This window comes from Jaculus jaculus, chromosome 6 (genome assembly GCF_020740685.1).
Source record: "Jaculus jaculus isolate mJacJac1 chromosome 6, mJacJac1.mat.Y.cur, whole genome shotgun sequence".
NCBI classification, from domain to species: domain Eukaryota; kingdom Metazoa; phylum Chordata; class Mammalia; order Rodentia; family Dipodidae; genus Jaculus; species Jaculus jaculus.
In genome coordinates, this window is record NC_059107.1 from 26188461 (window position 1) to 26207181 (window position 18721).

The window sequence follows — 18721 nt, forward strand, 5'->3', positions numbered from 1 at the left end:
TGGAGGGGTTACTTTTCCTCTCAATGCTGTGGTACGCTTAACATTATGTAAAGAGCTCTCCTTTGCTCCTGAATTTTTTTTTTTTTTTTTAATTTGAGAGGGAGAGTGTCAGAATGTCGTCTTGCTTTGCCCAAAGCCATTTTGATTGTTGTTGGTAGCGATTTTTGTTTGCTTGCTTTATTTTTCTCCTAGGACAAATGACACTTAGATCAGGTTTTTATATCTGAGAACTCTGTGAAGCCAAGTTATTCAAAACAACTTAATTTTTATTTTAGCTGAGGTCCCATTCAGTAGGGCTAACCTTTGAATTCAGTGTGATAGAAGTTTTACTAACCAGATTCTGCTAAGTCTAGAAGCAAACCTATATGACCTTGACCAATGCTCAAGGTTACCTGGGCATGTTAAATCTCTGTTTCCTCATCTGTAAAATAAGTATGATGGGCGAAATCTGTGTAGAGTTGTGTAGAGGTCACAAGACAACTTTGTCCAAGGTCAGGGACAGGATAGGTGTGCCCTCTCATACCTCCCATACCAGGTACAATTAGAAGCCTAAGATAAATGATGCCACCATCCACCTGGAATTGCATTTTCACCACAGGATTTGCTGCATAAAGGCTGAGTACATACTAGACCCACTGTCGTCTCAGTAAGAAGAACTCACAGGAAAGGGAAGAGCATTTCCTGGCATAAGGGATGTTTATTACTGACAAAACTTAGCATGGGATAGAACTCTATGATGGTTTAAATGACATGTCCCCAGTAGGCCCGTGTGTTTTGAATATTATTTGGTCTTCAGCTGGTGGCAATTTAGAAAAGTTGTAGAGTCTTTCTTTAGTAGTGGGCCTTTGTGCTACAGGTGGTCTTTGGGGTAATATATCCCAGCTCTGAGCCCAGTTCTTAGACTACGTCCTTCTTGCCACCAATTAGAAGATAGCGCCTGTCAATTCCTACCGTGATTTTCCCGCCATGATGAAACCTCCCCTTAAAAACAGCATAAGCCAAAATAAATCCTTTCCTTTCATGAGCTACTCCTGGTCAGGTCTTTTGTCTCAGCAATGAGAAAGTAATTGCTACAAATAGGAAAAGATGGTAATTTTATTTTTAAAGGCATAGCTCATGTGTCTGGAGGTGCCTGTGATGTTTTCACACCAGCATTCCACTCCTCTGATGGCCTGGCCCATGCTCATGAGCTGGGTTAGTCTGAATTTGGGCCTGCCTTCCTTTTCATAGAGCTTTCACGGTTCTCTACAGTCAGCTCTCTAAGCCCAAACAGATAGGAGCTTTGCATGACTCAGCACAGCAGTGAGGGGAGTCAGGGAAACAGCAATGAACTGCAGCTTCAAGTCCAAGAACTCAGTCTTTTTGCCAACAGGGAGAATAGTAAGGCATCACTGAGAGTATGGAAAGAAGAGCTAGGATAGGGCTGAAAGGCTCCATTCCTTATGGGCTCAATTCAAAGCTTCTTACACAGATCCACCCAGTCTATAGAAGGTTAAAGCTGAGGTCCTCAACTCCAGATCAAAGTGAGAAAGGCATGGGTTCAAATCTTCCACCAACATATGTAAATGGGGCAAGTCATCCAGCTTCTTTAACCATTGTCCCATCATCTGAGATATGGTGATACTGATACACCTTCTTTCACTGGGTTGGCATAGGATTAAAAAAGATTATATGTATACATGCAATATATATAAGCAAATCATTTGGAGTATGTAAACTACTTGCCTCATACTAGGTATTAGATATATGGTAGCCAAGTTAAATGATTTAATTGAAAATAACTCTATGTAGAGGTAGCTAGGGTCATTATATATTCTGTGTAAATTATAAGACCACAGCATGCCCAGTGGTTAATCAATGGCACACATCTATAACAAAACTCAACTTTGATATTTAAACAGACCCTTAAAGTATTTTTTAAGCATTTCATCCTAACAGAACACCCTCCTTAGAAATAAGGAGACTGGGCCCTGAAAAAGTGGCATCCCTGTGGACAGGTGAGCTTGTAAGTAGAAGTGGAAGCAGAATTCGGGGTCTCCCAGAGCTCTGCCTCTCATTCCATGTCTTCCCTGGACACAGTGATGCTTCCGGCTGCATCATGGCTGAAGAACCATGAGATGGGAAAACAGAGATTGCACTCATGGTGAATCAGGCATAGCCCAGAGACGAAGAGCCGGAGCTCAGCATGGAGCTGACCTGGCTTAGCCTCTAGCTTCATCACTTGGTAGCTGACTGTACTTGGAAAGTGACTGCTTTGTGTCTCAGTTTCTTCCTCTGTAAAATGAGGGTGCTCACAGCTTCCACATCACAGTATTGTGCCAATAGTAAGATGGGATGGTATTTGCCAAAAGCACTCAGCAAGCACTCTATAAATGCAGCCACTAGTGTACATCAACTAAGCGTCACACCAACCTAATGTGAAGGGCTCTCGGTCCAGAGGAGCTAAGGAGCGATCAAGGGGAGGTTTCGTGCTTCTGTCTATTGAAGGCGCAGGAACTGCGGTGGAAAAGGTTAAGGTCGATTAGAAGAAGAAAGAAGCTGGCTTGGGACAGGTGGGTGGGCTGGTTGGCAGGGGAAGGTAGCCTTATGCTTACGCTTGGCTGGTCTGAGATTTCGATTTCTGCTGGGTTCTTCAAGGTTGGGCTGGGGTAGGGGTAGTGGCTGTATTTAGAAAAAAAATCAATCCAAATATCAGAAGGATTTTTCACAAGTGCTTGGTAAAGACCTGATAGCTTTCCCTCCTCAAATCTATGTGGATCAGTTCCCTTTTCTCCATCTCAAAATTGCACCCAATAATAGCCACCCCCAGTTGCCAGCTGAGCTGCTGAGGTAACCTCCCATGTAACCTTCCTCACTCTCTCATGTAAGGTGTTTTCTGAATGGTAGTGGATAGATCAGCCTCCCAGGGGCTCCCGTCACAAAATAAATGAAATGTCAACACCATGCCAGGCCTTGCGTGACTTTTCCCTGCCCAACCTTCCATATGTTCCTCTCCTGATGTTCACGGGGTGTCTTCTTACAGTTCTTGGGACTCTGAAGTTCATGTCCTCCTGAATATCTCTTCACATTGTTTTCTCTGTCTAGAATGTTTCCCAGCTCTTGCCATGACTGGTTCTTTCTATGCCAGCTAATGTCACTTCTGTACCCACCATCATATTATCTGGTCTTCCACCTCCCTGACTGCTAATCATTTTTACATCACCTGTACATCCTACTAAACCAAATCAAAACTTCAGGAAAGCATGGACTTTGTGTCAGGTTCATACACTATCCTTGGTACCTAGAGCAGTGCTTGGTGTAAGTGGCTGCCCAGTAAATGTCTATTGATTAAATAGGTCAACTCAGGTCCCTAACAGTGACCAAGGTCTATATTTCAAGAAAAAATGCTGTGATAGACATTCAGGTCCACAAAGCCCTTTGCACTGGACTTCACCAGCAGGAAGGAGCCATCTTTTCTGAACAGAGTCCCCACTATGGCCCATTATGGATGTTTGAAGAACAATTCACCCACATCTCCTTCCTTCTACTCCTGACACATTGGCATTTGCCACAGTTTAAAGGGCTCTGGCCTCTTGTGAAGGGAGTTCTACTGTGGTGGTTTGGATCGGATGTCCCCCATAAACTCAGGTGTTCTAAGTGGTTGGTTCCCCAGATGATGACAAAGTTTGGATGTGGAGCCTTGCTGGAGGAGGAGCATTGTTAGTGGCAGGCTTAGGGGGTGTTTTAGCCAGCTCCCCCTTCTTAGAATCCAGCTCACTCTCTTGCTGCTGTTTTCCACCTGCTGTGGCACGGGGCATGTCCAGCCTCAGCACGTGACATGCTTCTGCCCTCCCTCCCCCCACCCCCCAGCCATCACTGTAAGCCAAAATCAACGCTTTCCTCCCATCAGCTGCTGTCCATCAGCTGTTCGGTCCCAGCAACGAGAAGGTAACTGCAACACCTTCCCAGCTAATGACAGCGCAGACTGAGATTCTCGCGGTCACTCCCAGGCTTTATCAGCACACAGGAGCTTGACTGAGAGTTCAAGGAAAGAAACTGGGGCTTGTCTCCAGGATTCCTCCCTGCCAGGGAGGTTTTTTTGTCCTTGGAATTTCAGTCTCTTGCCAGCAGGTGGCACGATTCTCTCTGCAAGAGGGAGGGCCAGGCTAGGCCCACATAACATGAGGAGATGTCAGGGCCTCAATTTGGTTCTCTTTCAGTTTGTCTTACACTTTCTGCCTATTTCCAGTGGTGGATCTCAGCAGCACAATGAATATTGGTAAGAGTCTCTTATTATACAAGTCATTCATGCTGTTCATGGAACAAAACTGCCGCTAAGCACCACCGCAATGTAGAAAGCGCTTGTATTTCACCACACACAAAAAAGAAGCAGCCGCTGTTTGAGTGTGCATTTCCCCAGGCTTGATATACTTTCTTACACCCTTAGCATCAGGTTAGGCTGTTATTTTTCCTTGTTTGTCTGGTAGAAGAACGAACAGGCTTGTGTACAAAGTAGCATGGAAGAAAGGGAAGAGGCTTACGGAGTGATTCCGGCCAGTGGGTCGTGGAGGAAAGGCAGCCACTGGTCTCTGGGGGGGCATGGGAGGCTGCTGGGGGACCTTGCCACAGGGAGGCCGATCTGTGGGAACATAAGAAGATTTAAAAATTTTTTTAAAAAGGAGAAATGAGGGGCTGGAGAAACAGCTTATCAGTTAAGGCATTCTTCTGCAAAGCCAAAGGAACATGGTTCAGTTCCCCAGGACCCATGTAAGCCAGATGCACAAGGGGGCGCATGCATATAGAGTTCGTTTGCAGTGCCTGGAGGCTCTGGACACCCATTGTCTCTTTCTCGCTATCTGCCTCTTCCTGTCTCTCTCTCTCTCTCTCTCCCAAATAAATGACATATATAAGTATGGAGAAACAATAAATCAAGATGAGCATTGGCCAACCTCTGGGGTCTCCTGGAACATGTGCCTTTGTGCAGCTTGAGGCACCAGAATACCTAGCTCTTGACCCCCAGACCTCCATTCACCCAGGAAGAGCCCCAGGCCCTGCAGGAAGCAGGGAGTCCTTGGCCCCTCGCCTGGCCCTGCCCATGCCCCAGCTTCTTTCACTCCCTGAATGAACAACTCTCATCACGCCTCGAGAGCACAGGCTTTAGTAGAGATCAAAAGCAGCCTCTTTGGAATTACCTCAGAGACTGTTTTCAGACAGAACTGTAAAGAGACGCAGAGAAACACATGTGTGTGCCCACATGCACGCGTACATGTGTACACACACAGGCACAGGTACATGCTGAAGCATGCATGAACAGAAACACCCCCGTGATGCTCACACGTGTATGCTCACACTGCCCATGCAGATACATGCCCGGCTTGTTGACCATCGCCATCATGGGATTCTTGTTCTGTGGGTTCCTTTCCTTCACGAATGCTCTGGGCTGTTCTAGTCCTCATGCTGCCTCCCTTTGCTTATTATATAACTCTTCCCTTAGAGGGAGGAGCTGACCCCCCAACTCCCGTTAACAAATCAAATAGCCAGAAACTCACAGTCCTCTGATGACCAAGAGCGACCATAGGCCAGTTTGACAGCTTGGCAGTTTTGTACCTCTTGGCTGGGAAAAGCCAGGATAGAATTTGGAGGCATAAGCAGTAAGCAAGCAAGGGCCTCTTGCCACCTCCCTTGCTTCACTGGGGCCTAGAAGGAGTTCCCTTCCAAAGGGAATGCACTCAGAGCACGGCCAAGCCTGGCCTCACCTCACACCACGCTGGCCACTTCTCCGCTTCTCTGATGTGTCTTGCTCTTTTGGACCTCAGGGCGTTTGCATAGCCACATCCAGTGTTTCGAATGTTCTTTCCTTACCACACCCAGGCTCACTTAACCAACTCTTAGTCATTCCTCAGTATCAGCTTAGTACCGCAGCTCAAATGGTCGCATCCTGAGGAAGTCAAGCTTATCACCCTCTGCATTTATCATCCTGGTTTAGTTCCACAATGTCACTCATTTGGGTGAGGTTGCCTCACACACTGGGCTATGAATGCTTTAGACTGAGAGCCATCTTTTGCCCTCTGTACCTTCATAGCCAACACACATCAGATATTCCACAGCTTAGTTTGCCATTTTCCTCTCTGGACCTTTGTTTTCCTAAATCCAAGATTGACTTGATTTTCATTGCCTTTATTACCCAGGGTGCTTCAGTGCAGACCACAAGATGGTAAGGTGAGTCTGAATGAGTTTAACAATGCAGAGTGCAATGCCACACACAGGGTAGATGGTGTACATCACCAGCCCCAGCTTCCCCTGATTATTTGATGTGAAAATCTGTGTGTGTGTGCGCGCGTGCGCACACGCACATGCACGCACATTTTCTGTCACCTCCAGAATTAGAATATGACTCCCATGGGACAAAGGCCCAGCTTCCTTCCCAGTGGTATCCAGCCCTTGAAGCAGGATCTGAGTCATGGTAGATTGGACATGTTTGTTGAAGGCATGAATGAGGGAGAAAGACTGTTTATAAAGCTGGGGTGAAACCCCACTCCGCATCTTCGCTTATTCTTACAGTCTGAAGGTGGCAGTGCCACCTACGTGTGACAGGGTCCACGGGTGGGAAGGCAATAGCACCACACTCTGTAAGGCTGGAGCAACCCACAGAATAAGCTATGACTGCAGAATGCCCTTATATGTCAGTGCCCAACGGACAGCAGCCACACGGTAACAGCGCCTCACAGTGTAACAGCCCTCACACTGACCTTCTGTTTTCTGGGCCATCGTTAGCCTACTTCACAGGTGAGGAAATGGAGGTCCAGAGATAGAGTCTTCCATCTCAACCTGTGCTCAGAGAGGCTGAGCTGGCATCAGTGCCTAGAGGTTGCTGCGGCATCAGAAGCTGAGTGGGCACCTTGCCTCGGTCCTGCCAGGACCAGCAGGCCAGGAAGAAGCCCTTACCGATATACATGGAGCTGGCGTTGGGGAAAGGCTTGGCGGGCAGGATGGAGCTCTGCAGGGTTTCCTCATCGTTGGAGGGTGGAGGCTCGTAGTCTGCAGCGTCTTCCACCAGAGCATCTGCCTCTTCACTGGGTGACTCGTAGTCACCTTCATCCTCCCCATCGGGACCATCATCATCATTGGGGCTTTCATAATCGTCATCCTCCTGCCAACATAGTGGAGGGACACCATAGCCTGTAAAGGAGCCAGCAGATGCCATGCACCATGTGCCCATGACACACCCTGGTGGGGCCCATGGGGGGAGTCACAATCATTGTACCTGCTATGCTCATGAGGAAACAGTTTGGGGAGCACAGTGTCACAGAGACAGCTAGCCATGAGCCAGAGACCCCACTCAAGGTGTTTTGACTGTTAGGGGTGTATTTTGTCCTCTACAGTCTATGGGCAATGGAGGAAAAGAGATGTGGGGCAGATGCTGGGTCTTGAGTAAACACATTTTGCCCTGCAGGCATTGTCAAGAGAAATGATAAAGGCTTGGAGGCTTCTGCAATGACGTTTGTCTTTGCAGTCACTATCCTGTGCTCATTATAAATAGATGGTAGCACGGACAGCCATGCCAATGCAGGAAGCCAGATAAACACAGCCTGGGAACTGGAACATTGATTAAGATGCTTCTGAGACTGGGAATGAAGCTCAGGGGAAAGGTGTTTGCCCAGCATGTGCCAGACCCTGGGCTGCATCCCCAGCTGTGCAAGAGAAGAGCAGAAAACAAAGAAAGAAAAATCCATGCGTGACAGGCTGGTCCACACATGCTCACCTTTCTGTTGAGTTCATCAGTGTGTTAGTAATGGGAGCATGTGCCATGGAGTATGAAACTGCTCTTTTGGAGAAGACTTTACAAAGTTGAGACTTTTCATTGCTTTTTCACAGGTCTCAGAAAGGTGTGGGGTGATTGCCTTTGAAATGGTCCAGGAAAATGGACATCACCAAAATGACTCCCAGTAGTCACCATCCACCTCACAATGAGAGGCTGGGCTCTGAACTGTCAGGATGGGGTCAAGTAGGAAGGTAATTATGCCCACAGGCAGTGACAAAAGCAATAGGAGGGTCTGGAAAGATTGCTTAGTGGTTAAGGCACTTGCCTGCAAAGCCTAAGGACCAAGGTTCAATTCCCCAGTATGCACGTGAAGCCATATGCAATAGGTGGCACATGTGTTTGGAGTTCGTTTGCAGTGGCTAGATGCCCTGGTACATGCATTCTCTCTTTGTCTCTCTCAAATAAATGAACAAAATACTTTTTTATAAAAGCAACAGAAAATAGCAATTTGTGAGGAAGACTGAACCAATATCCTAGAAGCCCTGACAGCTTTGCTAAGTGGCTTCCTGAAGGGTATCTCTAAGTTGTCCAACTGAAGCATTTCTTTGTCCATCTTCAACGCAAGAAATATCTGCAAACTTCTACAACTAGGAAGGCAATGTGAGGGCTGAATGCCTTCCTCAACTGTGGGGAAGTCTTTACTCTGTAGGCATTGCTGTGACTTGAGAAAACATTGATCAAACATTTGAAAAGGACTTTGACAATTTTCTCAATTGCATATAGGGGGTCCCCACTGTGCTTCCTAGAATGGTGACACCCCCTCTTTCAATCTAATCAACATGGTACTTTGCCTTTCTTTTGGCCCTTCTAAGCCCTTCTATAATGACAGATATCTTTCCTTTGCTCTTAGGAAAATGCTCTTTTCCTAAGCATAAACGTGTTTGTTGTCACATGTGATTCTCTTCATCTCTGCCTCTGTCCCTGCGGTCCCCAGCTGGGCACTAAAGGGAATTACAAAGTGTCATGGCCTCCAGCAACTGGAAGGTCTTGCTTTTGGGGGAGCAGAATTGAAGATGAGTCTCAGGCCAAGAACGAGGGGTGCAGGGGGGGCACTTATGACAAGGGATGACACAGATCCCACATCTATGCAAAACCATAGGCACATCTGGGGATTCTGGCTTTCTTGCCACTTTTGTACACAATAAATCTGCTATATTCCTTTCTGTTTGTTTGTTTTTAGAGGTAGGGTCTCACTCTTAGCTCAGGCTGACCTGGAAATCACTATGTAGTCTCAGGGTAGCCTCGATCCTCTTATCTCTCTATCTCTGCCTCCCAAGTACTAGGATTAAAGGCGTGTGCCTCCATGCCCAGCTTGTTTATATTTTTCATTAAAAAAATTAAAAATTCACTAAAATATTTGTTTTCAGGGGGAATGCGTTCATCTAAGAGAATCCTACTAGGACAAGAGACACTCTGCACCTATGTCCTAGAGGCCCCAGAGGTCACTGCTTACTAGCAAGGCCTCTAGACTGAGGGTCAGGCAGCCTGGATGCCAGCTCTGCCTCTAAATGGCCACAGAGCTTTGCAGTAGGGACAGACGGCCTTCAGCAGCCTTCATGGCTTCCTCTGTAAAATGAACAGATTGGGCTTGGATTCATCATGGGGCTTTTCAGGGCCTGGCTTCACAGCAGCAGCTACATGTAGTTGGTGTGTGTGGGGGGGATGTGTGTGTGAAATGTTCCATAGAGTCCATCAGACTCTGAAAGGGACCTCAGATGTAAAACTGGAGTGGAGGGCTTTTCAGCACTCATAGTTCATTCTGTGTGAACCACGGAGACAAAGACAATGAGAAAAGTTACTTGAGCATAGAGTCCTGGGAAATAAGTTTTGCAGATGGGATAGTGGTCAGGGAAGGAGTATTTTGCATGTGGTGATGGAAATCGAGGGGGTGCTTAGAAAACCACAGCCCCTGGGTCAGTCCAGACCACACTCTGTTTTTATAAAGGAAGCTCTGTGGGTACAGCTGAGCCCATTCATTTAACAAATTGTGGCTACTTTTGTGCAACAGTGGCATCTTTGAATAGCAGGCTGAGAAGCCTCAGGGCTTCCAAAGATGGAAATATTTACTGTCTGGACTTTGCAGAACACATTTTCTGAGCCTTGAAGTGGGGCATGCTGGTGCCCTACTTGCTTTTTAGTACCGTTTTGAGTTCTTAATACAAAGCCACTCTGAGGGCTGGAGAGATGGCTTAGCGGTTAAGCACTTGCCTGTGAAGCCTAAGGACCCCGGTTCAAGGCTCGATTCCCCAGGGCCCACATTAGCTAGATGCACAAGGGGGCGCACATGTCTGGAGTTCGTTTGCAGTGGCTAGAAGCCCTGGCACGCTCTCTCTCTCTCTCTCTCTCTCTCTCTCTCTCTCTCTCTGCCCTTTTTCTCTCTCTGTCTGTCGCTCTCAAATAAATAAATAAAAATAAACAAGAAATTTTAAAAAGTACAAAGCCTCTCTGAACACTGCTCAAGCATACTCACAAAGGATGACCAGCCCCCAGTATCCTCCTCTTCATGGATTTCTGTGAAGGAGAGAAGAGCATTATCAGTGTCCAAAGATGCTGTCACCTGAACTCAAAGCCACTCTCCTACCTGATGCCCCACCACAAGGCATCACCCTTCTTCATGTCCAGGAGTTAGCAGTTGCTGCGGTTGGGTATGACTCACCCCTATTAGTACTTGGGCTGAAATTTGTTTCTCAGTGCAATGGTATTGAGAGGTGGTGGGTCTTTAAGAGCTAACCATGTTCTGGGGACCTCATGAATCTTTCTCCAGAGATCTCATCAGCTTCTTGAGACTGCACTGGGTCTCACAGGAGCCATCTGGGTTTCGTAAGACTAGAACGAATCTATGAGATCGAGTTGTTTTTAAAGCAAGGCTTCCCTCCGGTACTCTGGTCACTTCTATCCATGCCCCTTGTCACTCATGTTTTCTCACCATGTGAGGCTATTTGCTATGAAGTCCCAACCAAAAGCTGAGTAGATGTCAGCACCATGCTCTTGGACCTTAGAACTTTGAGCTGAAAAGAATTCACTTTATAAAGTAGCCAGTCTCAAGTGTTTTGATATGGCAACAGAAAAACAGACTAAGGTAGCAAAACTCAGCCCATAGTCTTTTCCCCTGAGGAGTTCATTCTTCCAGAGAACAATAGTGGTTTTTAATCTTTGATGCACATAAAAGTCATATGAGAGTGTTTTCAAATATGTAGCTAGCTGAATTCCTATCCCTAGGGCTTCTGATTACTGGTGGAGCCCAGGGATCTGTGTCTTGATGGTGTGCCCAACTTAACAGAGAAAATAGCTTAAGAGCCTGAGAAGCAAGCAATTGGCTCAGCTCGGGTATGCTGTCAAAGGGCTGAGTGGAGGGGTGCCACAGAGCAGCCAGAATTCTTTAGCGATCCTCTGTGGAGTGGCACCCCCTTCCTCACCGTTAGGACCCAAACGCTCTTCTGAAGAAGAAGAACTGGCCAGCTAATGAGCAAGGACACCAGCATGACAGCAAAGGAGCCTCAGGAACCAGAAGTTACAAAACTCACGGTAACTCAGCCCTCCCTCCTTACCTGTCTCTTCAGGAAACCGCGGAACTTGAGGTCTGCAAAGGAACGTGATGCCGCGTTAGTGGCCTGTTGATTTAATGGCCTCTCCTTCTTTGCTACTGGAGACTGTGCCTCACTGTCCAGGACTTGTGTCCTCACTGCCTGAAAACTAGCGACAAGCTGTCTCCCAATGTCTAGAAACCACCAAAGCCACACTGATCATACACCTGGAGCTTTTGAATGCCTGACATTCTAAGGGATATGCCCCGGATATCCTGACCCAGGGACAGAATGAAGGGTGGGGAAAAGAAACCTCTTCCATTCCTAGAGACCATCTTCAAGACCCCTGGGTCTGAAAGTACCAACACACAGGTCAAATAATTGCCAAAAACTGTTCTGAAAGCTATCTTTCAAGATTCAGTGTGAATTTGAAAATCAGCTGCCCCACTCACTTGCGTGTGAAAATGCTCCTTCTCTCTTCATTCTTGTTGATGTCTTGACTTAACTTACTGAGCATCCTATAAGATAAAGAGAGACAGACAGACAGATGAGGGGACAAAGACACCTCCTGGCCCTCACCTTTCTGCTGAACCCTCAAAGGGCTCTGATCTATGCTATCTCTGAGAACCTGGGCCAAACTCGGCCAACTATCTTTATGCTCCCTTCCCCCATCAGCCAGCCAGCTTCACATTTTCAACTGCACTCCTCCCTTCCTCTCAGAACTTGCCCCCTCATCCTCCAGCATCACGCCCAACACCTGTCACTCTTCCTGCTGCTGGGAAGCATCCTTTCACCTGCTGATCTATGTCTGCTGAGACGTTAAAGTCTAGCTCAGAACCCTCCTTAAAGACTGGTCAGGAGCCACCTGTAGCACATCTGTCAGGGCCAAGAGATATTACAGAGGAAGTGGCAATTTAAACATGAGTGCTGCTTGAACTGCTAACCTGACACTAAAGACACTCAAAACTCATCAAAGAAGAAATTTAGAGGTTGTAGAGAGCGCAGCACTAAAATAGATTTATAACACATCATCCACCAAGGCTCATGGGACATTGCAGAAGAGGAGTAGAAAGATTGTAAGAGCCATAGAGAGGGAAGGGGTATAACTGGGACATTGTCCTTCCCTACAGACTAACTTATGCATTCATAACCCTGAGGTGAATACCAATAACCCCACGCAGGGGGCCCTCAGTGGAATTGGGGCAGGGGAGAGGAGATATAAGATTGGAAGCCAATGAGAATATGACCAATGCAACATTTTTCATAGAGTTCATAATTAGCAAAAAAAAAAAAAATCCACATAACTATTTTAAGATCTTCATGAGGAATTATGATGGGAATTGTTAGTTCTGTTTAGGTCAAGGTATAATAAAGAAATCTTTGTCCAATAAGAAAAAGAAAGAAAGTCTGGTCAGCTCACACTTGTGTCCCTTGCTCTGAAAGTCTCAGGATGGGGACCCTCGAACATCCTTATGTATGGTGCAAGGGCTGTAGTCTCTTGACCCTTGGATAATCATTTTTGTGCTGATACCTTACTCACACAAATGCTCAAACCACCTGCTAGACACAGAGGACGCAGCTGCCTGTTTCTTGTTACAATCTAATGGGATGCTCTTCATCCAGTTATCTCCTTCCATTATTCTTCTTTGCTTCTGTTTAGTGACCTGGTATGATGGCCAACCTCAACTGTCAATGTGATTAAATTTAGAGACACCTAGAAGATTAGGGAAGTACATTTCTGTTTTGTCTGTAATGGTATTTCCTAAGATGATCAGATCATGAGTTGTTTGACATAGTCAATAGCTTAATTCATTTGAGGCAGGCTAGAAGGACTGGGGAAGCTATAATGACATAGGAAGTAAGAGTAGCCCCTCATCCTGGAGTCTGACCAAATCCTCTATTAGCTGAGAATCTAGAATCCCATCACAAGTAACAAGATTTGCTGTGAAGCTTGTTGACATAGAGACAGTATTTCTTTTACATAGGAATATATATTTTATATATTTCAAGAATGTTAAAAACAGCAATGAGTCAGTCATGTGGAAGGTCTAAGCACAATGTTTTGTTTTTTTGAAACACTAACAAAAGTAGCTGATGGGGGGAAATGATTTATTCCAAATTACAGTCTCAGGAGAGGAAGTGACATCATGGCATGGCAGAGCAGAGGCTGGCCATCACATCTTGTCACATCAGCATAAAGGCAGCAACAAGAGTGAACAAGTTAGTGAACATCCAGTGGGCTGGACTAATAAATCTCAAGGCCCATTCCCAGTAACACTTCTCCTCCAACAAGGCTCCACCATCTTGGATTTGAATGTGAGGCTTACTCACAAACACATGAAGCTATGGGGGACATTCACACTAAAACCACTGCACCAACTGTAAACCTGCAATTTTCAAGGGATTCTCACTAGAGGGTCCATTATGGTAAAAGGCATATCTTAGCCTCACCCCCCCCCATGCAACCCTGAGGCTTTAATTTATCGGATTGTAATTCCATCTAAGGAACTCTGGAGCCAGCCTATAATCTCACCTATCAAAAAATAAAATAAAATAAAAATGATTTTCTTAGCAAGCCTGTGAGCTGTAATGAGACAACCACCAAAATGATGCATATTTCTACTGTGAAGACTCCTCAACATGATATTCCTTTGAATATGAACACAAATACTCTCCTGTGTGTTTTATTCTTTCCCTAAGTGTCTCTCTTGTTATCCCTGTGTGTAAATCTTTGTGAAGCTTTCTAGTTTTTTTTTTTCTTAAAGATTTAAGTTTATTTATTTATTTGAAAGAGAGAGAGCCACTGCAGATACATGCACCACTTTGTGCATCTAGCTTTATGTGGGTACTGGGGAATGGAACCAAGGTCATTAGGCTTTGGAAGCAAATGTAGTTAACTGTTAATTGATCTCTCCACACCCTAAACTTTCTATTTTTAATAACCTCCAACTTTACTTCACATTAGCTTATCCTGAAATTCTCTTCTGCAGCAAGCCAAGGACCCAGCTTAACTGAGTTGGGGCTCCTTGAAAGAAGATGGTTGCTTCCCAGACTGCTGATCACCATTTGTGGTTTTCCCTCATGTCGTTCTGCTGATAGAGGGTTTCTAGTTGGAAGAAGTTGGTTTCTGATGATAGGAATGTCTTTGAAGGGTATTTTTGGACCTTGATCCCTTCTGTCTCTTTCTGCTTCCTTCCTGCCATGAGGTGAATGGCTCTGCTGTACCACACTCTTCCACAAGGACATTTTACCTCCACATAGGCTCAGAAGTCCCATCAATAGCCAGCATGGGCTGGAAGCTCTAAAACCATGAGCCAAAATACATGTTTAACTTAAGTTGTTTTGCTCATGTATTTTGTCACTGTGCTGAAAAACTAGCATGTGGATTCTTTCAGAAATTTGTAAAAGCACAATAATAGGAACACAAACCACAGAGGGAGAGGTCCCTGAATCACCCATTTCCTGAGGCTAACCTTGGCCAAAACACCTGAATACCTTGTCATTGGGTACTTCTATATCTGAACCAACAAGTGTCTAAACCTTAGCAAGGCAGGGCCATCGTCCTCAGGGAAAACATGCCATTGCAACCACATGCATGCCAGTCTCTTAGACCTCCAGGACACGAGCATGCAGCCTCCCTCAGCAACTACTGGTAACAGCAAGGGGCCCACCTTTGTCAACAGTCTCAGAGTTCCCTAGAGATTTAATGTGACTGGAGAAGCCTCAGAGGTCATCTCACAGAAGATATAACAGAGGTTTAGACATAAGAAGGAACATCACAGTTTGGTGATGAGAGCCACCTGTCTTCCCAGCACACACATCAGCCCATAAGGCAGCTTGTCTAATTTCCAAGCTGGAATCCCCTTAAGGTTCTCCATCCTTGTGCTGGCCTGTCTATGCTGCAGGCTCCCTGGGAAAGCACCCTCATGAGCCTCTTCCCCTCCATGAGAGTGAGCCATAATCTACATCCCTTTTGTGGAATGATCATCTCATGGAAGCAAGTTAGTCTAGGGCTGGATAGATGCCTTAGCAGTTAAGGTGCTTGCCTGCAAAGCCTCAGGACCCATGTTCAACTCTTCCAATCCCTCGTAAGCCAGACGCACAAAGTTGAGACAAATGCAAGGTCGCACATTCCCACTAGGTGGCGCAAGCACCTAGCAGTCAATTGCAGGTGCTGAGGCTCTGGTGCTCCAATTCTCCCTCCCCCCCCCCTCTCAAAATAAAAATAAAAGCAAGTTGGTCTAAAACAAACATGCTAAGTTGGCAAGGCAGTCCTGAGGTCCCCACTTCTTACTGCCTTCCTCACTCCCTGAGGCTTCCATTGCTCTGTCAGGGTGTTCCCGCCTCATGGACACAATAACACAGGAGACTGTGATAAGCACACAGGAGACTAAGAAGGCAGGGAAACAGAGCAGGGTAAGCCTTCCATAACAATGTCATCATTAGAACTTCAGACTTTTGTCACCACCTTGGGTGGGGTATCTTTGAAGTAGGGAAGGGAGCCTCCTAGACCCCTCTAATCACAGCATCAAAATGTTCCTGACAGGATTATTGTCACATGGGACCCATGTGAGAGCAGATGACCTCCAGGGTGGTCAGGGAAACAGTATCCCACATCCTTTCAGGACAGGTGGCAGTGGCTGCAGCAATCACTCCCATTCTGACACTTGCTTATTCAACAACATAAATATAGAGCCTTCTAAGTGCCCAGGGACCCTGCTGGGTACTCAGGGTCCATAAGGAAGGGGAAAAATAAAAACTTGACTGTTGGACTTTCTGCTTCGAAAAGAGAGAAAGACAATAAATAATGAACCATTGTTTGTTTGAGACGGTATTACTGTTTAATCCAGGCTGGCCTGAAGTTTGCATTACTCCTATCTCTGTCTCCTGAATGCTGGGATTAAGGTGCATGCCATCTCGCCCGCCTGGCAACAAATATTCCACGAGGTAAAATTCAACATCAGTATCTGTCACATATGTGCATCCACCGTGGTGGCTGGAGCTCAGAAGTGGGGAAGGAGCAATAGGTGTGCACTGAGGTTGCTATTTATAATGTCTAGCTCTCAACCAAGTGGTGGCATTTCAGCAAGGCTCTGAGGAAGGTCGGGCTGAGCCTGACCTCAAAGCCCCCTGTCCCACAGAGCTTGGCTGGTTGGCTCCGACATGTTTTGGAACTTGAAAAGGTCTCATTTCTTTGCTGTGGCCCTTCTTACCAGTATCTCTTAACAGCCAGGCTGAGAGCTGCAGGGACTCTAACTGGTAAGGAAGGAAATGCCAAACCACAGGGCCTCACTGAGCACAGCTCAGAGCTAAGAGGGCAGCAAAACTTGGCTTCCCAGAATCCCACTATGTTCGTGAGCTTCTCAGAATGCTGTCTAAGCCAGAAAGACCCCTGCCTGGGCTTGGGGGTGGGGATGGCTTTGTTGGTGATAGAGCAAGAAGGTAAGGTTGTTGCTACCTCTTTACAAACCTACACTCCGCCCCCGTGGAGCAAGTGACACTGATGTCCGGAGGTGACTCATTCTCCCTCCTCCCCACAAACCCCAGACCTTTCTTCAGCCCAAGGAAGGAGCAGCAGGGGGCTAGGAAGCCACAGACAGTAGCTCTCTCTCTCTCTCTCTCTCTCTCTCTCTCTCTCTCTCTGCTTCCTTTCTTTTGAGTATGGTACTGGCCCTGGGCGGGGGCTGAGCCTCTGAAATGAAGTCAAGCCATTGCAACAAGATGGTATTGCTTGACAACCAGGGTGGCAGCCCAGCTGCGTCCTAACTTCCTGGTGATTTTCCAGCCTGTCCAGGAGAAGCAGGCACCATTTTCAATCCTGTGATTAGCTACTATTGCATCTAGTCCTATTGGATTTTTTTTTTTGGGGGGGGGGGTCAGGTAATCTCCTCACATATGCTGATCAGCCCACTGCTGGGGAGGAAGTCTATGAAGTTTTCCAGAGCTTTCTTTATTCTGCTCTCTCTTCTCTCGTACCGCCTTCTGTACTTTCAGCTTTGCTTCACCATCAGGATTAACACATTTTCCATTTGCTTCTTTTAAAGAAGCTAGATTAAAAAAATAAAACTTTGTGGTTAAAATAACAGGATGGACAAGTCTTAAGATATCTGCAGGCTGATTCTATCAGTCTACAGTTTTGACTCATGTGTCTGTCCTTCACAGATACATGTGTGTGTCTGCTGTCATGAAAATGTTTTATGTCTGTACTCTTCAATATAAAATAACTTTCTTTTATTTATAGGAGATATGTTCTAAGACCACCAATGGATGCCTGGAGCAATAGGTTATGTTATAATAAACCCTACATATACTATGACTTTCCCTATACATGCATGCTTATGATAAAGATTAATTCATAAATTATACATACTAGTAAATCAATAACTAATAATAAAATGGAAAAATTATAATATACTGTGAAAATCTATTTGAATGTTTTTTCTCTCTTCATAAGTAATGGACACACACACATATGAAACTATACTTTTAGATGCAGTTGACCATGGATAGCCAAAATCATGGAAAACAAAACTACAAACGAAGAGGGATAACTAGAGTCATAGCCATGTATATATAGCTATTGAATTGTGGCTAGTGACTCCGTAGAACTGGATTTTAACTATTTTTATTTATTTATTTGCAAGGAGAGAGAGAGAGAGAGAGAGAGAATGGGCACACAAGGCCCTCTAGCCATTGCAAATAAATTCCAGACACATGCACCACTTTGTGCATCTGGCTTTATGTGGGTACTGGTTTTGTAGGCAAGCACCTTAACCACTGAGCCATCTCCCCAGCACTATTTTAAAACTTTTATGTGTGTGTATATATGTATGTATATATGTGTGTGTGTTTGTTTGTATGTATATGATGATGATAATGTGGGAGAGGCTCACATGTGCCATGGCATGCATGCGGGGGTCAGAGGACAACTTTGGGGTGTTGGTCCTCTCCTTCCACTTTGTTTGACACAGGGTCTCTCTTGCTGTTATTTTCCCTTGGGAAAGCCAGATTAGCTAGCTCCAGTGAGCCCAGTGATTCTCTTGATTCTGCCTCCCATTGTCTTAGGTGCATTGTGGTTACAGACTTATGGGTCATTTCTCTGCCAAGTTTTATGTACATGCAGAAAATCTGAACTCCAGGCAGAAAAGCTCAGGTGGGCAGACTTGCAGAGAAAGTGCCTTGTATACCACCTGTCTAGCTTCTGTATGTATTTAAGTGAGACTTTTACTAAAGCAATGAAAAAAAAATGTCTACATCACAACATAAATAGTCCAGCTTCCCATTTCATGGTAGACATCACTAACCAGTCATGTCTTCCTTTCCCCAACACTCTTTTTAAAATTTTTTTGTTTATTTTTTATTTATTTGAGAGCGATAAAGAGAGAAAGAGGCAGAT

At 45.7% G+C, this 18721-nt stretch overlaps 1 protein-coding gene across 1 annotated transcript in view; it reads right to left on the reverse strand.

Moving 5' to 3' along the window:
* Lcp2 (lymphocyte cytosolic protein 2) overlaps window positions 1–18721 on the reverse strand; it is a 46072-nt gene that overhangs the window by 16363 nt on the left and 10988 nt on the right. Inside the window, exons 4-10 of the mRNA XM_004664961.2 lie at window positions 11778–11843; window positions 11350–11381; window positions 10272–10312; window positions 6925–7129; window positions 4521–4618; window positions 2595–2661; window positions 2413–2496 (exon numbers count right to left, since the gene is read on the reverse strand). Of these exons, the coding sequence (XP_004665018.2) occupies window positions 2413–2496; window positions 2595–2661; window positions 4521–4618; window positions 6925–7129; window positions 10272–10312; window positions 11350–11381; window positions 11778–11843 (593 nt within the window). The remainder of the gene's footprint in view (window positions 1–2412; window positions 2497–2594; window positions 2662–4520; window positions 4619–6924; window positions 7130–10271; window positions 10313–11349; window positions 11382–11777; window positions 11844–18721) is intronic.